General features: G+C 42.9%; 1 protein-coding gene across 1 annotated transcript in view; it reads right to left on the bottom strand.

Annotated features, from left to right (window-relative positions):
* LOC133536842 (neurobeachin-like) overlaps positions 1-24409 on the bottom strand; it is a 652776-nt gene that overhangs the window by 435323 nt on the left and 193044 nt on the right. Inside the window, exons 14-17 of the mRNA XM_061877477.1 lie at positions 18855-18934; positions 14628-14690; positions 10763-10860; positions 4160-4252 (exon numbers count right to left, since the gene is read on the bottom strand). Of these exons, the coding sequence (XP_061733461.1) occupies positions 4160-4252; positions 10763-10860; positions 14628-14690; positions 18855-18934 (334 nt within the window). The remainder of the gene's footprint in view (positions 1-4159; positions 4253-10762; positions 10861-14627; positions 14691-18854; positions 18935-24409) is intronic.

The following is a 24409-nucleotide window of genomic DNA, read 5'->3' as shown; positions in this document are numbered from 1 at the left end:
GGTGCTGGAGGCCCGACAACCTGTAACACCTGCCCCACCTCCATCATGGAGCACTCCCGGCGTACATGGCCAGGTTGGCCGCACTCCCAGCACACCGGCCCTGGGGTTCGAGGCGCCATCTGCGAGGGAAGCCCTCCATATCCAGCGCCGGTACCCTGCAATGCACAAGCAGAGGAAAGGAGACGACCCCGTGGACCCCCCTTGTTGTGTGTCTGTGGGTGCGTGAATGGGTGCGGGTGTGTGTGCTTTGGCATTGTTCTTCTGAGTGGGGAACCTGCTCCTTGGTTCCGGGTGGCTCGGCCGTGCGGGTGCGCTGCTCCAGGGACGTTCCTTCCGGCGGTGTGACTCGTCGACGGGGTGCTGGTGTAGGCCTTTCGGCCGCTTTTGCCGTCACCTCCTTCTGGACAGCCAGGTGGTCCTCCGCCAAGTTTACCACCATCATCACGTCCTGGGGGCGGTGGTACCTCGCCCATGTGGCGGTCCTGGTCGGGATGGCATCAATAACTTGTTCGAGGACAATCAACTCGAACATTTGACTGTCTTGCCCATTTGGTTGTAGCCACCGGGTGGCCGCGTCCCTCAGTTGCTGCGACAGCACGAATGGGCGGTCATTTGGGCCCAACCTCAGAGCGCGGAACCTCCGCCGGTGGTCTTCTGGACTGCTGCCAATCCGATCCAGTATGGCGCGGCGGAGGTTCGGGTACTGCATCCGGGTGGCCGCTGGGAGACTCAGGGCCACCCGCTGCGCCTCCCCCGCCAGGAGTGGGAGCAGTTTCATTCCCCACTCCTCCTCCGGCCACCTCCACGCTGTTGCTGTAGCCTCGAACACATCAAGGTACGCTTGAGGGTCCTCCCCCTCCCCCGTGCGTTGCATCGAGGTCGACGCCCCCGTACCTGAGTTTGCTCTGTTCACTAGGGCCTGCAGTAGTTGGGTCTGCTGCTGGCTCGCTGCCGATACCTCAGCCAGCACTCGTCCGAGCGCCTCTAGGGGTGTTGTGGTGGACATTTTCTTGGTCCTTTGTAGTTGGGCGCCACTGTAGAGGTCTTCCTCTTCCCCTCCGGATTCCTAGCGGATCACTGGGACCACAACACTTGATACGCGCGTCTTTAATAGAACAGTTTTTATTTTACATTCACATTCGTTTCCAAAGTCCCTCTTTTTTGGCTCTCGGCAATCGGGTTTATTTTATACAGTGTTCACTCTCTCTGCTTTTCAGCCTCTCGGTCTCGTCTGTCCTCACGAAGAAGCCCCCGTCATGGTCTCCGGCCCTGCTAATAAAGGGAACAGGTCATTAGATAACTCGTTCCAGCTGAGATTATCCACTCACCTGTTGGCTGCTTCATGGCCGGCCCTGCACACACCCCGCCCGCAGGGGACGCGCGACCACGCCCCTCCACAGTCACTTACTAGTTTAGCAGGAACAGAACCAAGGTAGCATCGCTCTGAAATTTCTCGTCTTCGAGCTCACACCAAAGATGTTGATCCTTGACTGTTCTTTTATCCAGGTAGGCTGTTTTGTCTCCTCAGACAACACTTTTTGTTTCTTTGGTTGTTTTGCAGCTGCGGCCATGATATCAGTAATTGGCCATAGACATTCTTCTTTTTCTTTTAGTTTTCTGGTGGCATGCAGGCGTTCACATTGACTTCTGTTTTATAACGAATGATGAAATGGGGAGTGACGTATGCTGTAAAGCAAGTCAGCACATTTGTAGTTTTTTGTGTGGCAAAGTTCCTAAGTGCCAGTGAAAGAAGTGGCGGGGCGTGCGTTTCTCAACTTGGCCTTCAAGGATGTCCTACTTAGTCCGACTTCACCTCTCAAAATGCTGTAATTTATGTCACCACATGGACACGGCTGGAGATACTATAGAGAAACACAACTGACCATCTACCCCCTTCAACGGTGTACAAAACGGTTTATTTTTCGGCGCATTTAACATTCAATGGACCCGCTTCAGCAATTAAAACATATCTCACATGGTATTTTCAAAATTAAAAGAATTGTATAAAACAAATGAAAAATGAAAAAATTAAGAAATACAATATTTTGGCTCACACTTTGTAGAACCCATTCGACGCCGTATAAGCCAGTGGTACCGTTGTAGCTGACTGTAGTCGGTTGATTCGTGTGAAAGTTACGGGCAAACCACTTTCCCGCCGGGATAGCTTCCGGTGTCAGCCGACCTCGTCTCACTAGATGTAGTTTCTCATAAGCATCCTTCTTGGAAATAGCCTTGCAAAAATATATCTGCCACCTAATCAACATGTTGCTCTCCTTCTTTGTGAGTACCGGTGAGTTTTCTGTGGCTTTATATGGCTCGTATGACTCCGGTGTCACTTCCTGTTTTCGCAACTTGTGATTGGATACTCACTTGGTACTCCCAAGTGAGTATCCAATCACAGTGTAAGGCCAGCTAGAAGGCCTTACTGACAACAACTCGTGATCTGATTGGCTATCGCAATTGTCTATCAACTTTGTCCCCATTCACTTACAGGGCACAGACGCCCGCATTGTCGATTCTGAAGGCCCCGGGCAGATTTTGTATAGCATGGCAACATAAGCTAGCTGAATTCTGAGTGGATACAAACTCTAAACTAAAAACAACAGCACTGGAAAAAGCATAATATGAAGTAATATAGCGCTTTTCTCTAGTGCCTCAAAGCGCTTTACATTGTGAAACCCAATATCCAAGTTACATTTTTAAGCATGTGGGTAAAGTGTCTTGCCCAAGAACACAATGGTAGTAACTGGAATGCCAGAAGCGGGGATTGAACCTGGAACACTCAAGTTACTGGCACGGCCACTCTACCTCGGCCACTCTACCAACCAAACTATACCACCCTAATGACATATGACATGAAAAGAATATGAATACTTTTAGATATTTAGGGAAAGTAAATGAAAAAATACTTTTATCTTTAATTATGATCGTGATTTGTCAATATGTTAGGCCAGCAGAGAAGGCTTTGCTGGCCCTGACGGCACACTACTGAGTAAAAGTGATACAGACCCACTCAGTGTCAAGACTAGGACTTTGGTGTGGTTTGTTTTCCCGCGGTGCAAAGCGATTGGACCGTACACGACGTGAAGGTAATGACATATTTTAATTTTACTATAAACAGGAGCAAAAAAAAGGCGCTCCCAGCGGAGGTTCAAAACTTGGCTATGAAAACAAAAACTTGCAATAAGGCAAAATTATGGACATAAAACAAAACTTGCACTATGGCATGAATAACTAAAAACTTACTTGGAACGAGAACGGAACATGGATCATCGGCATGGATAACAATGATGTGTCGAGGGTGATGTCCCCATACTGACTGCCTGGCAACTACAGGCCTAAATAGGTGCAGTGATGACAGGTGCGTGAGTCCAGACAAATCTGGCGCGTGAGTCGTGAACACATAACAGGTGAAAACTGATGGGCTGGCATGGTGACAAAACAAACAAGAGGGCCCAATGAATCTAAAACAAAACAAAACAGAACGTGACGACAAAACATGACAAAAAGTCATGAAAATATTCTATGAAGGTTGAAAAGTTACTCAGTCCTGCTTTAATGCACACAAAAGCTTGGAAAATGTAAAGGCATTTTTTCCCCCCAAATATTGTATCACATTGGTTGTCAAACTTTTTCTACCTCAGAAAACACTTTGCTTTCCAACTACCACCTTAATGACCAACATTAATATACAGTAGCGTAGTAGGCCTAATATTCATTAAAACAAAGCAGCTGTTTTATTTAGCAAGCATATCAATATTTTTGGCAACTGTAACATTATACACAGTTTGAACCGTAACCCTGTGTTTGAATATTTAATTAAGTGATTCTTGGGTATACCACCAGTTTTAGCATGTACTGATGAATGAATTTTAATTGGTTTTAACATCTTTAAAGATGGTTATTTTACCATTCAGTATACGAACCTCTGTGGAAAAAAGTTGACCTAATTTAACAAGGTAACCAAAAATTAGGAACACCTGTCAGTATGATGTAGAGTAGTTTCACATCACTGCACACCAACTAAGAAGCCATCATTATTATTATTATGCTCGGGCTCATGACAACATATTGCATCACACCGCTGAATCCCACAGCCGCAGCTTCACTTGAAGGCATCGTAACAACGGCAGCGCGTCGATGCACAAAGGTCACTTACTTGTGTCCCAAATGCTTGAGAAAGTACGCCAGCACTTTGAGGGATTGCACTTGAATGCTTTCACTCTTGGAGGCCATGAGTATATAGATCACCCTGCAAAAACACACAAAACACAAAAGCTGGCAACAGCACATACAGAATTGTTTAAAGGGGAACATTATCACAATTTCCGAAGGGTTGAAACCAATTAAAATCAGTTCCTAGTGGCTTATTTTATTTTTTTAAATTTTTTTCAAAATTTTACCCATCCCTGAATATCCCTAAAAAAAGCTTTGAAGTGCCTGATTTTCGATATCTGTGAAGCCATCATCCATTTTCCTGTCACGTCATCCAGTGATGCCAATACGGATAGCACAGCAAGATATAGCGACATTAGCTCGGATTCAGACTCGGATTTCAGCAGCTTAAGCGATTCAACAGATTACGCATGTATTGAAACGGATGGTTTGAGTATGGAGGCAGATAGCGAAAACGAAATTGAAGAAGAAACTGAAGCTATTTAGCGAATAGCTATTGACGCTATTCTGCCATGTTTGCCTTAGCATCGCCGGTAAAATGTGCTGACCAACGATCGGAAGTTTCGCATCTTGTGACACTGGATCAACTTAAATTCGTCGATTGGTAAGTGTTTGTTTGGCATTAAATGTGGGTGGAGGGAAACACCGGATGTAAATATAGTTTCAAATGTACATACAGCTAGCCTAAATAGCATGTTAGCATCAATTAGCTGGCAGTCATGCCGCGACCATATATGTCTGATTAGCACATAAGTCAACAACATCAACAAAACTCACCTTTGTGATTTAGTTGACTTTATCGTTGAAAATGCATCTGCAGGTTATCCATACATCTCTGTGCCATGTCTGCCTTAGCATCGCTGGTAAAATGTGCAGACACTCCGGCACATTCAATGGGGGTCTGGCGGAAGATTTCTTTTACTTTATCGTTGGACATGCATCTGCTTTGAGTGTTGCAGGATATCCACACAATCTTGCCATCTCTTTAATAGCATAGCTTTCGTCGGTAAAGTGTGCGGAACAAACAACTGACCATTTCGTCGGCATTCGCCACACCCTCGTGTTTTGAACAAATTTCGTCCAATTTCTTGCCACTTTCGCATCTTTGGGCCAGTGGTGCAACTTGAATCCTTCCCTGTTAGTGTTGTTACACCCTCCAAAAATACACCGACAAGGCATGATGTCTCCAAGGTTCCAGAAAATAGTCGAAAAAACAGAAAATAACAGAGCTGAGACGCGGTGTTTTTGTACAGTTGTGATCAAAATTATTCAACCCCCACACAATTTTGGTGTTTTAGCAAGTTGGACATTTATTCTGTATTTTGTTTATAGTCATATCAAATAAAGATGCATTAAATAGACAAATGCAACTTGAATTGCAATATTATATTTTGTAACATACCAAACAGTGTCATTTCTCTTAATATCTCATTGACAAAATTATTCAACCACTTGAAGATCATAACTCTTAAGAACATAATTTGAATAAAGTATTTTCAATAAGGTGTTGAAAACACCTGTAGATGTGAATAGAACCATAACGAGCAACAATTAAACTGATTGAAAAAAACTGTGACGCTCAGCTTCTTGTAGACGGTCAATTGTGTATTTGCAACATGGTGAAGTCCAGGGAGTGGTCAAAGAAGTCAAGAGAGGAGGTAATTTATCTTCATAAGAAAGGATATGGATATAAGAGAAGAGCAAAGACATTACACATTCCAAGAGACCCAGTTGGGAGCATAATTCGCAAGTTTAAAGCTAAAGGCACAGTGGAAACACTACCTGGGCGTGGTAGAAAGAGGATGCTGTCCGGTATTTGAAGCGTACAGTGGTGAAAAACCCCCGGGTAACAGCTGAGGAACTACAACAGGACATTGCAGAGGGGGGAACGCAGGTTTCGTCCCAGACAATAAGGCGCGCACTACGAGATGACTCCTCTCTGAGCTGCCACCTTATCGTGGTAGAGGAGTTTGCGTGTCCCAATGATCCTAGGAGCTATGTTGTCCGGGGGCTTTATGCCCCCTGGTAGGGTCTCCCAAGGCAAACAGGTTCTAGGTGAGGGATCAGACAAAGAGCAGCTCGAAGACGTCTATGAAGAAGATAAAACATGAACCCTGATTTCCCTCGCCCGGATGCGGGTCACCGGGGACCTCCTCTCGAGCCAGGCCCGGGGGTGGGGCACGATGGCGAGCGCCTGGTGGCCGGGCCTGTTCCCATGGGGCCCGGCCGGGCACAGCCCGAAGAGGCAACGTGGGTCACCCCTCCAATGGGCTCACCACCCATAGCAGGGGCCATAGAGGTCGGGTGCATTGTGAGCTGGGCGACAGCCGAAGGCAGGGCACTTGGCGGTCCGATCCTCGGCTACAGAAGCTAGCTCTTGGGACGTGGAACGTCACCTCACTGGGGGGGAAAGAACCTGAGCTAGTGGAGAAGTTCCGGCTGGATATAGTCGGACTCACTTCGACGCACAGCAAGGGCTCTGGAACCACTTCTCTCGAGAGGGACTGGACCCTCTTCCACTCTGGCGTTGCCGACAGTGCGAGGCGACAAGCTGGGGTGGCAATTCTGGTTGGCCCCCGGCTTAAAGCCTGCACGTTGGAGTTCAACCCAGTGGACGAAAGGGTAGCCTCCCCCCGCCTTCGGGTGGGGGGACGGGTCCTGACTGTTGTTTGTGCTTACGCAACAAACAGCAGTTCAGAGTACCCACCCTTTTTGGGTACACTCGAGACTTCAACGCTCATGTTGGCAACGACAGTGAAACCTGGAGAGGCGTGATTGGGAAGAATGGCCACCCGGATCTGAACCAGAGTGGTGTTTTGTTATTGGACTTTTGTGCTCGTAACAATTTGTCCATTACAAACACCATGTTCAAACATAAGGGTGTCCATATGTGCACTTGGCACCAGGACACCCTAGGCCGCAGTTCCATGATCGACTTTGTAGTTGTGTCATCGGATTTGCGGCCTTATGGTTTGGACACTCGGGTGAAGAGAGGGGCGGAGCATTCTACCGATCACCACCTGGTAGTGAGTTGGCTGCGATGGTGATGGAGGATGCCGGACCGACCTGGCAGGCCCAAACGCATTGTGAGGGTCTGCTGGGAACGTCTGGCAGAGTCTCCTGTCAGAGAAAGTTTCAATTCCCACCTCCGGAGGAACTTCGAACATGTCACGAGGGAGGTGCTGGACATTGAGTCCGAGTGGACCATGTTCCGCACCTCTATTGTCGAGGCGGCTGATCGGAGCTGTGGCCGCAAGGTAGTTGGTGCCTGTCGGGGCGGCAATCCTAAAACCCCTGGGTGGACACCAGCGGTGAGGGATGTCGTCAAGCTGAAGAAGGAGTCCTATCGGGTCCTTTTGGCTCATAGGACTCCGGAGGCAGTGGACAGGTACCGACAGGCCAAGCGGTGTGCGGCTTCAGCGGTTGCTAAGGCAAAATCTCGGACATGGAAGGAGTTCGGGGAAGCCATGGAAAACGACTTCCGGACGGCTTTGAAGCGATTCTGGACCACCGTCCGCCTCCTCAGGAAGGGGAAGCAGTGCACTATCAACACCGTGTATGGTGCGGATGGTGTTCTGCTGACCTCAACTGCGGATGTTGTGGATAGGTGGAAGGAATACTTCGAAGACCTCCTCAATCCCACCAACACGTCTTCCTATGAGGAAGCAGTGCCTGGGGAATCTGTGGTGGACTCTCCTATTTCTGGGGCTGAGGTCGCTGAGGTAGTTAAAAATCTCCTCGGTGGCAAGGCCCCGGGGGTGGACGAGACCCGCCCGGAGTTCCTTAAGGCTCTGGATGCTGTGGGGCTGTCTTGGTTGACAAGACTCTGCAGCATCGCGTGGACATCGGGGGCGGTACCTCTGGATTGGCAAACCGGGGTGGTGGTTCCTCTCTTTACGAAGGGGGACCGGAGGGTGTGTTCAAACTATCGTGGGATCACACTCCTCAGCCTTCCTGGTAAGGTTTATTTAGGTGTACTGGAGAGGAGGCTATGCTGGATAGTCGAACCTCGGATTCAGGAGGAACAGTGTGGTTTTCGTCCTGGTCGTGGAACTGTGGACCAGCTCTATACTCTCGGCAGGATTCTTGAGGGTGCATGGGAATTTGCCCAACCAGTCTACATGTGCTTTGTGGACTTGGAGAAGGCATTCGACCGTGTCCCTCGGGAAGTCCTGTGGGGAGTGCTCAGAGAGTATGGGTTATCGGACTCTCTTATTGTGGCGGTTCGCTCCCTGTACGATCAGTGCCAGAGCTTGGTCCGCATTGCCGGCAGTAAGTCGAACACATTTCCGGTGAGGGTTGGACTCCGCCAAGGCTGTCCTTTGTCACCGATTCTGTTCATAACTTTTATGGACAGAATTTCTAGGCGCAGTCAAGGCGTTGAGGGAGTTCTGGTTTGGTGACCGCAGGATTAGGTCTCTGCTTTTTGCAGATGATGTGGTCCTGATGGCTTCATCTGACCGGGATCTTCAGCTCTCACTGGATCGGTTTGCAGCCGAGTGTGAAGCAACCGGAATGACAATCAGCACCTCCAAGTCCGAGTCCATGGTTCTCGCCCTGAAATGGGTGGAATGCCGTCTCCGGGTTGGGGAGGAGACCCTGCCCCAAGTGGAGGAGTTCAAGTACCTAGGAGTCTTGTTCACGAGTGAGGGAAGAGTGGATCGTGAGATCGACAGGCGGATCGGTGCGGCGTCTTCAGTAATGCGGACGTTGTACCGATCTGTTGTGGTGAAGAAGGAGCTGAGCCGGAAGGCAAAGCTCTCAATTTACCGGTCGATCTACATTCCCATCCTCACCTATGGTCATGAGCTTTGGGTCATTACCGAAAAGATAAGATCACGGGTACAAGCGGCCGAAATGAGTTTCCTTCGCCGTGTGGCTTGGCTCTCCCTTAGAGATAGGGTGAGAAGGTCTGTCATCTGGGAGGAACTCAAAGTAAAGCCGCTGCTCCTCCACATCGAGAGAAGCCAGATGAGGTGGTTCGGGCATCTGGTCAAGATGCCACCTGAACGCCTCCCTAGGGAGGTGTTTAGGGCACGTCCAACCGGTAGGAGGCCACGGGGAAGACCCAGGACACGTTGGGAAGACTCTGTCTCCCGGCTGGCCTGGGAACGCCCCGGGATCCCCTGGGAAGAGCTAGACGAAGTGGCTGGGGAAAGGGAAGTCTGGGTTTCCCTGCTTAGGCTGTTGCCCCCGCGACCCGACCTTGGATAAGCGGAAGAAGATGGATGGATGGATGGACTACGAGATGAAAGCCTCCATGCCAGAACTCCCAGGCGCACCCTACTTCTGACTACCAGGGACGAGAAAATAGACTCCAGTATGCCAAAAATCATCTAGACAAACCCCAAAGGTTTTGGGAAACTGTTCTATGGAGTGATGAGACAAAACTGGAACCCTTTGGGCCTATGAATCAACGTTATGTCTGGAGGAGAAAAAATGAACCTTACAAAGAGAAGAACACCTTCCCTACTGTTAAGCATGATGGGGGGCCAATCATGCTCTGGGGCTGTTTCTCGGCCTCGGGTACCGGGAATCTCCAGCGCGTTCAAGGAATTATGAATTCTATTTCTCACCAGGATATATTAGCTGAAAATGTCATGAAGTCAGTGACGAAGCTGAGGCTTGGGAGATATTGGACCTTCCAACAGGACGACGATCCCAAGCATACCTCCAAATCAACATCAGAGTGGTTGCAGAAGAAGGGCTGGAAGACTCTGGAGTGGCCTTCACAGTCGCCAGACCTAAATCCTATAGAAAATCTGTGGTGGGACTTGAAGAAGGCAGTTGCAGCACGCAAGCCCAAGAATATGAATGAACTGGAGGCCTTTGCCCAAGAGGAATGGGCTAAAATACCTGTAGATCGTTGCAAGAAGCTTGTGTCAGGTTATGTATCACGTTTGAAGGATGTAATTACTGCCAAAGGGTGTTCTACTAAGTACTAAAGATGCATGTAACTAGGGGGTTGAATCATTTTGTCAATTAGATATTCGGAAAAATGTCATTTTTTGGTATTTTGTAAAATACAGTGTTACAATTTAAGTTGCATTTGTCTATTTGACACATCTTTATTTGATATGACTATAAACAAAATATGGAATAAATGTCCAACTTGCTAAAACACCAAAATTGTGTGGGGGTTGAATAATTTTGGTCACAACTGTAATGTGTTTGAGAAAATGGCGGCTTAATTACCTAGGTGACGTCTCGTTCTGACCTCATCGCTCCGAGAGCGATAAATAGAAAGGCGTTTAATTCGCCAAAATTCACCCATTTAGAGTTCAGAAATCGGTTAAAAAAATATATGGTCTTTTTTCTGCAACATCAAGGTATATATTGACGCTCACATATGTCTGGTGATAATGTTCCCCTTTAAGAAAAAAAAACAAAAAGTGGCCTAGAAGGTCTACGTAAGAGCGCCTTCTAAGCGTTGTTGCGTCACAAGTCTCGATGTGGCATGGTGAAACTCACATGCAAAGGTTATGCGTTCTTTTACACATCAACATATGAATCATGCATAAGCCACACGGGTGGTAACACGAACACTTAATCGCAGCCGAAGCAGGACGTCCTTCCTCCAACTCACCGTATTCCATTCCTCTGGTCAAAAGCGGGGATCATGGAGGCGGGGTGCTCTGACATGAGGGCGACCACCAGCTGCAACATGTCATGCAGGTTCTCATCCTGCAGACCACAATCATGACTTACGGACAGTGTAGAATGTCACAGTTATGTACAGCTGGTAATGGGCAGTGGATAGCACAATGAGGACAAAAGTATTGGGACACACTTTTGCATGAATTAATTAGTGGCTTGGCAAGAACAGGGATCGGCAACATTACTAACAAAAGGAGTGGTCAGCACACCTGAAAAAATAACATGGCCATTTGTTTAGACTACTTTTGTGCCGTAAAACTTTTTGTTTGTGCTGTTACGGTTTTTAGGGTATTAAAAACTACATTTTCCGACGAGTGATGTCAAGAAAATCACCTCAAACATGTCCCATTATTCACCTATTGTCTATTTTAGTTGTCTTAATATTTTTATGTTATTTACATGTTACTAGCAAAGTAAGATTTTCGTTGTACGGAAAACTGTCTGTTTAACTGTGCATATGACAATAAACAATCTTGAATTCCTTGACAAGCCCCCAACCTTGTCAACATCTCCCCAAACATGCCCTATTCGTTTGTACTGAAAAAATGTTTTGTCTAACTAGTGTAGTTGTTATGTCATGGGGGTGGCTATAAATAATAACACCTTAATAACAACAACAAAACATAAACAAAGAAATGTTTGCAGCACAAAAAAATGGGATGTTAAGACAAGGTTGTAGGGCTGAATGATGTCAATAGTCAGAAAATGTATTTGACCATAACTTTTTTTTTTTTTTTTTTTACAGCACAAACAATTATTTTAATATTTGCAATGATCAGACTTCAATCACGCAGGTGTTTTGCACCGTTTTCCTACAAAAAGAAAAATAATCTGCTTTAAAATAAATTACCACTTTTCAGCGCTTGTTTGTCACTTTTTGGTGATTTTGTTGATTTCTGACCACATGTCTAACACACAGGAAAGCCAGTGTCGTTGGGAGTAAAGGCAAAGGAAATATGTCCGTGCAGAATTCAACTATTGTCATGGTTAGCGTATAGGGGTATCAAACAAATAAATCGATTTTTCAAAAAAACACAATTCCTAATCGATTAAAATTTTTTAAAAATATATATTTTTTTAAATAAAAATATATATATTTTAATATATTACTTTTTTTCTTAATTTGTCCTATTCCGTTACACAGACAAATCATATTGTTGATGTAGATGATAATATCCAAAGGTACATTTTTACTTTAGAAAAGAGAAGTTTTGGTTAATTCTCTCATTGCCTCATTTGTATTTGACTTCATTTAATGTTTGGGTGGAATTGTATTCAACAAATGCTGCTTTCTTTTAAGTGGTATAGAAATTCATCACAGCAATTTATTTATTTTATGGAGGAATGTAGTTTTTCGCAGAACTGGCACCCAATGTTATTACAAACCCCATTTCCATATGAGTTCGGGAAATTGTGTTAGATGTAAATATAAACGGAATACTATAATTTGCAAATCATTTTCAACCCATATTCATTTGAATATGTTACAATGACAACATATTTGATGTTCAAACTGATAAACATTTTATTTTTGCAAGTAATCATGAACTTTAGGATTTGATGCCAGCAACACGTGACAAAGAAGTTGGGAAAGTTGGCAATAAATACTGATAAAGTTGAGATATACTCATCAAACACTTATTTGGAACATCCCACAGGTGTGCAGGCTAATTGGGAACAGGTGGGTGCCATGATTGGGTATAAAAGCAGCTTCCATGAAATGCTAAGTAATTCACAAACAAGGATGGGGCGAGGGTCACCAATTTGTAAGCAAATTGTCGAACAGTTTTAGAACAACATTCTGAACGAGCTATTGTAAGGATTTTAGGGATTTTACCAACTACGCTCCGTAAAATCATCAAAAGGTTCAGAGAATCTGGAGAAATGACTGCACGTAAGCGATGATAATACGGACCTTTGATCTCTCAGGGAGTACTGCATCAAAAACCGACAGTGTGTAAAGGATATTACCACATGGGCTCAGGAACACTTCATAAAACCACTGGCAGTAACTACAGTTGGTTGCTACATCTGTAGGTGCAAGTTAAAACTCTGCTATGCAAAGCAAAACCCATTTATCAACAACACCAAGGAACACCGCTGGCTTTGCTGGGCCAGAGCTCATCTAAGATGGACTGATGCAAAGTGGTAAAGTGTTCTGTGGTCTGACGTGTCCAAATTTCAAATTATATTTGGATACTGTGGACGTGGTGTCCTCCGGAACAAAGAGGAAAATAACCATCCGGATTGTTATAGGCGCAAAATTCAAAAGCCAGCATATGTGATGGTATGGGGGTGTTTTAGTGCCCAAGTCATGGGTAACTTACACATCTGTGAAGGCACCATTAATGTTATATGGTCCATACAGGTTTTGGAGCAACATATGTTGTCATCCAAGCAACATTATTTCAGCAAAACAATGCCAAGCCACGTGTTACAACAGCGTGGCTTCGTAGGAAAATAGTGCGGGTACTTTCCTGGCCCGCCTGCCATCCAGACATGTGTCCCATTGAAAATGTGTGGCGCATTATGAAGCGTAAAATATGACAACAAGACCCCGGACTGTTGAACAACTTAAGCTGTACATCAAGCAAGAATGGTAAATAATTCCACTTTCAAAGCTTCAACAATTAGTTTCCTCAGTCCCCAAATGTTTATTGAGTGTTGTTAAAAGAAAAGGTGATGTAACACAGTGGTGAACATGCCCCTTCCCAACTAATTAGGCCCGTGTTGCAGCCATTAAATTCTAAGGTAATTATTATTTGCAAAAAAAAAAATAACATTTATGAGTTTGAATATCAAATATCTTGTCTTTGTAGTGCATTCAATTGAAAATGGGTTGAAAAGGATAAGCAAATCATTGTATTCTGTTTATATTTACATCTAACACAGTTTCCCAACTCATATGGAAACGGGGTTTGTAAAAGCATTGATTTTGAATTGAGAATCTATTTTGAATTGAACCATTAACTTAAAGAATCGAACAAAATGAAAATAATTTTACCCTGTGTATGCAAAAATATTTGTGCATTGTTGAACACTCTGGGAGTTTCCAAGTGATAAGTGAGCAGTGGATTCACATAGTCACTGCTAGCCTTAGCACAAACTAGCAGTGTGAGTTGATCCTTCATTGGCTTGTGTCCCGGTAGTGCCCTTTCCTCCGCCGTAATAAATGTCCGCTCTGGCATATTTTTTGGCCTCATCACAATTAAGGACTTGCTGCGGAACAAAGCCCACTTTACTGATAAAATCCTCAAAAGGAAGGTGCCGCAAGCGGGAGGCTAACTAGTTAAAACGCTAGCTCAAAATGGTCGTCTAGCAATCTGAAGCTGTACACACGCCCGTGTGTACAGGATGTAAACAGGTTGCAAAAATAACCGTTCGTAAATCAAGGTTCCTCTGTAATTGATAATTTTGTTTTAAAGTTAGACTCTAAAGAGAAAGAGAAAGACACATTGTGAGGGCATACACAGTCCACGCACAAGCAGTAAGACACACACACAGAGTTTGCACAAGCGTAAAATGAGTTCACGCGCGCACGAAAAGTGTGATTTTACGTGCAAGGATGTGACGCCATGTACAGCCCTGCAGAAAATCTGCCCAGCAGAGTAGAAGCTGTTATAGCTGTTTTCTCCATTTTCACTTCTTACTAGGTGAGATTATTATTGTTAGCATAATGTTCACGGGTGATTCAAAAGATCATGAGTTGATGAGAGAATCGCCCCAAAAAGCCATAGATGACACGTCGTGCGTGAAGCTCAGTGTCAGTGTGTGAAGACACTTGCAGCATGTACCTCATGCATTGTTAACAAATAGTTGAGGATGCTCTGCAGCTCGTCTTCCTTCACACCTCGGTCCTGATGGAACGCAAAAGTGGGAGACAGACATGAATTAAACATTGTGAGGTGCAGTACACACAGGAAGTATCCCCACCAACAAACATACTGCCCGAATTGTGTAATAATATGCAAAAGTGACTTAACAGTGATACGAGTCCTCAGAGCATGTTAAGGAGCACAACATCTGAGAAAAAAATATTTATTTCCCTTGCTTGTCTGCTCCCTTTTTTGAGAGGAGAAACGCTCTATTTTTATGAAAAAGAAAACATCTAAGTAAATTATCCTGCCCTGTGGATAAGCCCATTAATTTATGTTGAAAGAAGGCTTCGCTGCACATCTTGAAATAAAGTTTTGGTCACCCAGATACAGACAAAGTCAATGGTCAAATCAACATCAGAACGCAACATTGTTTAAAAGCCTACTGAAACCCACTACTAGCGACCACGCAGTCTAATAGTTTATATATCAATGATGAAATATTAACATTGCAACACATGCCAATACGGCCTTTTTAGTTTACTAAATTGCAATTTGAAATTTCCCGCGAGTTTCTTGTTGAAAACGTCGCGGAATGATGACGCGAGCGCGTGACGTCACGGACTGTCAGGAAATATTAGCTCAGCACCAGTTACGGCTAAAATGAGTCTCTTTTCATCGCATAATTACACAGTAATTTGGACATCTGTGTTGCTGAATCTTTTGCAATTTGTTCAATTAATAATGGAGACTATAAAGAAAAATGCTGTTGGTGGAAAGCGGTGTATTGCAGCTGTCTTTAGCACCGAGACACTGCTGGTGTTTCTTTGTTTTTAACACAGAGCGGTCAAGCGAACATGTTTCTCTACGTCAACCAGCATGTTTTTGGATGGGAAAATTGTGATATATATCTTACCGGAGACATCATTGGATTATTCGTCCTCCTGCAGTAGCTGTTTAAAAGGCGGCTGTGAGCTTGGCTCCTCGGATTCTCTCTGAGACACTGCGTGTTCACCGCAGCCATCCGACCTCGAGGTATGACTTTACAATCTTACTAAAACACTATTAAAACAATAAGCAGATAAGGGATCTTCCAGAATTATCCTAGTAAATGTGTCTACTTACATCTGAAACGCTCACACTGCCGCCGCCCGGAGCCGTTGCTTTTTATTTTATTTTTATTTTTTTCTAGTCTTTCGCTATCAATACCATCCACGAGTCTTTCATCTTCGCCCAAATTAATGGGGAAATTGTCGTTTTCTCGGTCCGAATAGCGCTTGCTGTTGGAGGCTCCCATCAAAAACAATGTGAGGACGTGAGGAGCCCTCACCCTTGTGACATCATCGGCTGCGACTTCCGGTACAGGCAAGGCTTTTTAGCAGCACCAAAAATTGCGAACTTTATCGTTGATGTTCTCTAATAAATACGTTCAGCAAAAATATGGCAATATAGCGAAATGATCAAGTACGACACATAGAATGGACCTGCTATCCCCGTTTGAATAAGAAAATCTCATTTCAGTAGGCCTTTAAACGTCATCAAAAAGCATGTTGTTTCAACGTATATGTGTTGTACCATATTGGTTGGGAAATGACCAAAATTCAATGGTCAAATCACATTAGAGCCCAACATTGATTAAACGTCCTCAAAAAGCATGTTGTTTCGACATATATGAGTTGTACCATATTGGTTGGGAAATTACCAAAATTCAAAGGTCGACTCAACATTAGAACCCAACATTGATTAAACGTCATCAAGAAGCATGTTTCAAAGTTATGTTTGAGTTGTAGAATATTGGTTGCAAAATGACCAAAATTCAATAGTCAAATCCAAATCAGAACCCAACATTGATTCAAGGTCATCAAAAAGCATGTTGTTTCAACGCTTATGTGTTGTACCACATTGGTTGGGAAATGACCAAAATGCAATGGTCGAATCAACGTTAGAACCTAACATTGATTAAGCGTCATCAAAAAGCATGTTTCAGCGTTATGTTTGAGTTGTAGAATAGTGGTGGGAAAACGACCAAAATTCAATGGTCAAACTAACGTCAGAACGCAACATTGATTAAACGTCATCAAAAAGCATGTTGTTTCAACGTATATGTGTTGTACCATATTGGTTGGGTAATGACCAAAATTCAATAGTCAAATCCACATCAGAACCTAACATTGATTCAAGGTCATCAAAAATCGTGTTGTTTCTACGTATATGTGGTGTACCACATTGGTTGGGAAATGACCGAAATTCAATGGTCGAATCAACATTAGAACCCAACATAGATTAAACGTCTTTAAGACGCATGTTTCAAAGTTATGTTTGAGTTGTAGAATATTAGTTGCAAAATGACCAAAATTCAATGGTCAAATCCACATCAGAACCCAACATTGATTCAAGGTCATCAAAAAGCATGTTGTTTCAACGCTTATGTGTTGTACCATATTGGTTGGGAAATTACCAAAATTCAATGGTTGAATCAACATTAGAACCCAACATTAATAAGCATAATCAAAAAGCATGTTTCAACGTTATGTTTGAGTTGTAGAATAGTGGTAGGAAAACGACCGAAATTCAAAGGTCAAATTAACGTCAGAACGCAACATTGATTAAACGTCATCAAAAAGCATGTTGTTTTAATGTATAAGTGTTGTACCATATTGGTCGGGAAATGACCGAAATTCAATGGTCGAATCAACATTAGAACCCAACATTGATTAAACGTCATCAAAAAGCATGTTTCAAAGTTATGTTTGAGTTGTAGAATATTGGTTGCAAAATGACCAAAATTCAATGGTCAAATCAACATCAGAACACAACATTTATTAAAGGCCTACTGAAATGAGATTTTCTTATTTAAACGGGGATAGGAGGTCCATTCTATGTGTCATACTTGATTATTTCGAGATATTGCCATATTTTTGCTGAAAGGATTTAGTAGAGAACATCGACAATAAAGTTTGCAACTTTTGGTCGCTAATAAAAAAGCCTTGCCTGTACCGGAAGTCGCAGACAATGACATCACCTGTGTGAGGGCTCCTCACATCCTCACATTGTTTATATTGGGAGCCTCCAACAAAAAGAGATATTCGGACCGAGAAAAAGACAATTTCCCCATTAATTTGAGCGAGGATGAAAGATTTGTGTCTGAGGATATTGATGGCGAAGGACTAGAAAAAAATAAATTAATAAGTAAAGATAAAAAAAGGCGATTGCATTGTGAGCGATTCAGATGTTTTTAGACACATTTACTAGGATAATTGTGGAAGATCCCTTATCTGCTTATTGTTTTAATAGTGTTTTAGTGAGATTTTAAAGATTCTAAAGGCATACATTGAGGTCAGATGGCTGCGGTGAACACGCAGTGTCTCAGAGAGAAGCCGAGGAGCCAAGCTCACAGCTGCTTTTTTTGACATGACAGCTGCTGCAGGACGACGAATAATCCATTGATGTCTCCGGTAAGAGATATATCACAATTTCCCCATCCAAAAACATGCTGGTTGACGTGGAGAAAACATGTTCGCTTGACCGCTACGCTTCACAACAAACAAAGAAACACCGACTGGGTCTCGGTGCTAAAGACAGCTGCAGTCCACCACTTTCCACCAACAGCATTGTTCTTTATAGTCTCCATTATTAAATGAACAAATTGCAAAAGATTCAGCAACACAATGTCCAAAATACTGTGTAAATACGCCATGAACAGAGACGACTTTTAGCCGTGTTTGGTGCAGCGCTAATATTTCCTTACAGTCCGTGACGTCACAACGTTTTCAACAAGAAACTCACGGGAAATTTAAAATTGCAATTTAGTAAAATAAACCGGCCGTATCGGCATGTGTTGCAATGTTAAGATTTCATCATTGATATATAAACTATCAGACTGCATGGTGGGTAGTAGTGGGTTTCAGTAGGCCTTTAAACGTCGTCAAGAAGCATGTTTCAATGTTATGTTTGAGTTGCTCAACGTCAGGACCTAATTAAAGAAGTCCTCGATGTTCTTTTAATGTCTTGTGCCAGCTGGGATGGCACCCTTTACAATAACATTGTTATGAAATACTACTGATATAATGGGCACGTTTCAATTCAAAAGTAAACATTGTTATAAAAGCCTTTTCGGAACGACTGGCGCTACCTTAGAAGCCAGAATTGGACAATGGGATATAGCAGGAGCCTTTAAAAGGATAACAGAGTGGGGCTTTGAGATACCTTCAAGATGAGTTGCTTGAGGAAGAGAAGCACGAACGCCCGCAGAGAGATGATTTCTTTCTGGGTCGGCCTTGGACCATCTGTGGCGAGTCGAGAAAAAGCGAGAGAGACAGAGAGACAGAGAGAGAGGGGTAAAGCAGTGGAACAACATAATGTACAGCGCCTTCTTGTTTATGTTGCTGTTGTTCATTCTTATTTTACTCTTGGTTGGTTTTAATGATGTGGAGTTACTGTTTGAAGTCACGGTAATGAGCTACTGACGCCTTGTGTTTGGAACAAAGGGGTACATATTTTACGCGCACACAAACCCTGGCGTTTTCTCGCCTTGAACAGTAAATCCAGCTTCTTATGATTAAAAAAACATTGTCTCATGCACAACTGCACATTCATCAACTCTGCACAGTGAAGCTGTGAGGGGGGAATGGAAAAAAAATCTATATCCGAAACATTTCATGCAGCGACGGCGAGCCTCGGGGAGGGTTGGTAAAGGCAGCTTGCCAAAATAAATTGAACGGTAATGTTGTATCAAATGTCAGCCTTGGCTGACATGTCGTGGCCCAGGCACTAAAAGCCAAGGTCACACCTGTCCATCACACCCGCCAACATCTAATTAAAAACTACTCGGGTGGTCTGGGCCAAATTAGGATTGCTGCGCCATGATGGAATGACCACATTCTGTCCTGCCCGTCCAGGACATTAGGGTTTGATGGCTGTTTGCTGGTTAGCATGTTTACACAGACACAGACTACGGAGGTAATGGGCCCGGAATCAAGTCATTACAGGTTGGTGCAGATCCAAAATAAAGGATCACGAAGATGATTTTTTTCTTTTCTTTTTGAGGTAGCTTCAAAGAGTGTTAATGCAGCTCCAGTGGAACCTCTTAAATCAATCTATTCCGGGATGTTGGTCCACTCAATGTTTGCCAACAAATAATGTAAATTAAAACATAATGACTACTGCATCATAAAAACCCCAAAGCTGAGGACAGGTTAGTTAGTGTGACTGGGATGCCAGGCTCCTTACATTTCCGTTTTTTTTACTGTACAGCACAGCCAGGACAATTTATACCACAGTCTTATATAATGCATTCTAATTTCTTCTTCTGTGGTTACCATCACACTTTTTGTCTACCTTTTGAGGTGGCAAAACAGAGAAATGTGTTGTTTTATTACCCTGAAACGTGTACAACTTTAGGGTAGTGTTTGTTGGGCGATACTTCAAATGTTCCTACAGATAGGATACTAGGGGTGTCAAAAAAAAGTTTTATTTTGGAATGAATCGTGATTCTTAGACGAAAAATCAAATATTTAATTGATTTATTTGTATTTATTTTTTATCTGTCCTGTCCAGCCATTCAAGCAAATCACATTGTTGATGTGGATGAACATATCTGCTGTACATATTTACTTTACAAAAGTGAAGTGTCAAAGGCAACTCTTGTTAGTTTATTTGTATTTTACTTTAGTAAACATTTTGGTAGAATTTGATTAAACAAAACCGTTTTTTTATTAAGTAATAAGAGAAGTTTATCAGAACTGTTCATCTGTTTTATGGAGGAATGTAGTTATTTATAGCACAGGCACCCAAAAGTTATTAAAAAAGTATTGATTTTGTGTTGAGAATGATTTTGAAGAGAGTATTGATTCTGTAACCAATCGTTAACCCCAAGAATCGAATCATGGATTCCAAAGATTCACAGTCCTATTTGATACCAAGAAAAACAGTCGTTTATCACAGATACTGTACTTACTTTATAGTTTGAGTAGTAAACAATGCCTGCGATGAGGTGGCGACTTGTCCAGGGTGTAGCCCGCCTTCTGCCCGATTGTAGCTGAGATAGGCGCCAGTGCCCCCCGTGACCCCGAAAGGGAATAAGCGGTAGAAAATGGATGGATGGATAGTAAACAATGCGGGCTTCACGGTGGAAGAGGGGTTAGTGCGTCTGCCTCACAATACGAAGGTCCTGCAGTCCTGGGTTCAAATCCAGGCTCGGGATCTTTCTGTGTGGAGTTTGCATGTTCTCCCCGTGAATGCGTGGGTTCCCTCCGGGTAGTCCGGCTTCCTCCCACTTCCAAAGACATGCACCTGGGGATAAGTTGATTGGCAACACTAAATTGGCCCTAGTGTGTGAATGTTGTCTGTCTATCTGTGTTGGCCCTGCGATGAGGTGGCGACTTGTCCAGGGTGTACCCCGCCTTCCGCCCGATTGTAGCTGAGATAGGCGCCAGCGCCCCCCGCGACCCCAAAAGGGAATAAGCGGTAGTAAATGGATGGATGGATAGTAAACAATGCATTACAAATACCATAATAATTTTATTGTACGGCTTTTATTGATTTATGCAACAATTTAAGCTTTTTACCTGTTTTTTTTTTTGGTTTAGTTTAGTTGATGTTTTAAAATAACCTCCCATAAAAGTCATATAAATCAATTTAATCTGTTGCAGACACCCAAAAATATTAATACAAGCTTTTAGTGGCAAAGACAGCAATGAGCAGAGAGAGAGGAGGGGAGGGTAGAGAGCCACAGTAACGGTACTGTCACACTTTGTTACAAGTTTTTTTCCTGAAATTAACACCATTTATCTCCTTTTTTTTTACCAAATATATAATACATTTGGAGTCATAGTCAATAAAAAAAATTGCAGAGTGATTCAATTGCAGATGTGAGTTGTGGAATTATTTGTTTAGATATATATATATATTTTTTTTGCCATAGCATTAAAACTTAAAAAATGCACGCAAAAAATATTCTAAAAGTAGTTAAAAATGAAGAAAATAAAATTAATGCAAGATGTTTCTGGAAGCTACAATTTTAAAGTCTGATAGCTTCAGTCAAAAAGACTTGCTGTAGCTAAAATGCTAGTTCAGAGCTGTAAGAGTCGGTTACTGCGGCTGCTCTTCACCCGATCCAGAGTGGGTGAGAAGTATTGCTTATTAGGGTCTTGATCTTACTTAAGTTTGCGCATATAATTCAGCGGTATAATAAATGTTAATAAAAAGACTTGTTTGTAACGTACAATGTTTGGCATCACGATATCTGAGTCACTGATAAAGACACTAAGGATAACATTTTGCTAAGAACTTTCGTAGAAAACCAAAAAAAGTGGGGCGTACGAAACCTGAGCCAAAAGTATGGCTGTCTTTATTAGACAATATTCATATTTTTATAATATAGCATTGATTATAATGTTTTTGATGTTTATGTAGCAATGTTTACACAGGTTGCTACGTTACTATAAAGTCTTAAAGGAAAAAATTACTTTTTTACCAATTGGTGCCTCTTTTTGAGTATTTGGGATCATTAAAAGTTACGAAAATGTGAAATCAAAGCATGGAAGTATGGCAGAGATATTTATAAAACAATCTTGCTTTTCCTCATACTTACTCCAAACGAGCCGTTTGGAGTTTGCCCAATTTGTGGCGTTTTTTTCCCCCAGTTGTGACATCAGCTCCACATAATTTACTATAGTCCGACGCTGTAGGCAATAAGTTCCTTCTTTTTCTCTATCCTCTTGCTGTGGGGCAGACTGGCTCGTACATGCACATGCACACACTGTTACCATTTCTAGCAAAACCTAGCGTATTTTTCGGGCGCACGTTATAAGGCAGTGGTCCCCAAACTCGATTGGTACCAGGCCGCAGAATATTTTTTTATAAATTTTTTTTATTGAGTTTTTTTTACTAAATCAACATAAAAAACACAAGATACACTTACAATTAGTGCACAAACCCAAAAAACCTATTTTTTTCATGAAAAAAAACCTCCCTTTTTCATGACAAAGAGAAAAAAAAAAAAAGATCCCCCCCACCCCGCCGGGACACGGGACAAATTATCAGAGGTTGACCGTTCTGCAGCTACAAAAAGGTTGGGGACCACTGGTATATGGCACACTGCCTATGAGTGGGTCTATCAGGTCTAATTTCATACAAAAGGTGCATTAAAGGGTTTATTTTAGGATTTTTTTCTTTAAATTTAAAACACTTCCTTGTAGTCTACATAACATGTAATGGCGGTTCTTTGGTCAAAATGTTGCATTGATTATGTTCGACAGATCATTTTCAAGCCGCTTTCTAACAGGCTCTTCAGTAAACGCGATTTTACATAGCTCCACTTTGACGGCGTCTACTGTACCGGTAGTTTTTAGCGCTTCCGTTGCGAGTCTACTGACAGATATACGTGAGAACTGTGTGCTGCTTTATATTAGAAATGGCAACAGCGGAGGATGAATGCCCCACAACAAGAGGATAGAGAAAAATAAGGAGCTTATTGACGACGACGCGGGCTACAATGGTGGACCCGCGCAAATGTTCAGGACTTATGCAGATCCCAAATACACAACAGCAGGAACAAATAGGTGAGAAAAGTTGTTTTTGCAAAATATTGAGAAACAAAACTCCATAAAATGTCTCCTTATAGGTGCCATTTTGGAGTGCTTATTCACACACCATAATAATAGTACGTCTGACAACGATAACCGTAACGCTCCGCATTCCTTCAATCTGTGCGGATTCGTAGCTTACCAAAGTCATACTTGCAACATTTTGACGGATTTTGGAACGACTTGTGTAATGTTTTATATTCTCAATGGAACATTCAACATTTTGGTGTTGCTTGCTAACCGGTACATACTAGCGTCATTTATTGAACAGACATCCACCTGCAGTCCACATGTACAGTATATCTTATGTGTGACTGCCATCTACTGGTCACACTTATTACACTGTGTACCAAATAAAATTGCTTTGAGGTCGGTAATGTATTTATTCTTACATTAGGCCAGTGTTTGTCAACCACTGTATCTCACGGCGCACTACTGTTCTGTGTTGTTGTTGAGTAATCATGTAATACTCCTCCATATTAGTAGGTGGCAGCCGGTAGCTATTTGCTGTGTAGATGTGGGAAACAGTGGGAGGCAGCGTGCAGGTAAAAAGTTTTTTAAATGCTTAAACCAAAAATAAGCATAAGGTGAATGCCCCTAAGAAAAGGCGCTGAAGCTGAGGGAAGGCTATATAGAATGAAACTAAAACTGAACTGGCTACAAAGTAAACAAAAACAGAATGCTGGACGACAGCAAAGACTTACTGTAGAGCAAAGACGGCGTCCACAATGTACATCCGAAACATGACAATCAACAATGTCCCCACAAAGAAGGATAAAATCAACTGAAATATTCTTGATTGCTAAAACAAAGCAAGTGCGGGGAATACTGCTCAAAGAAAGACATGAAACTGCAACAGGAAAATACCAAAAAACAGACAAAGCCACCAAAATAGGAATGCAAGACAATAACTGAAACACTATGCACAGGAGCACAACCAACAAAACACAAACTAATTCATGGTGTGATGTGACAGGTGGTGACAGTACACCTACTTTGAGACAAGAGCTATAGTGATGCATGGTTTGTTATGGTTTAAATTCATATCCAACAATTGCGAAAACAACTTTTTACTGTCAACTGACTTTAATTTTTCTATGATTTCTGTTGGTGGTGTGCCTCCGCATTTTTTCAACGCAAAAAAATGTGCTTTGGCTCAAAAAAGGTTGAAAAAAC

The sequence above is a fragment of the Nerophis ophidion genome, linkage group LG18 (assembly GCF_033978795.1).
Source record: "Nerophis ophidion isolate RoL-2023_Sa linkage group LG18, RoL_Noph_v1.0, whole genome shotgun sequence".
Classification (NCBI taxonomy): domain Eukaryota; kingdom Metazoa; phylum Chordata; class Actinopteri; order Syngnathiformes; family Syngnathidae; genus Nerophis; species Nerophis ophidion.
The sequence above is the reverse complement of the archived record's forward strand: the minus strand, read 5'-3'. Positions and strand labels throughout refer to the sequence as shown.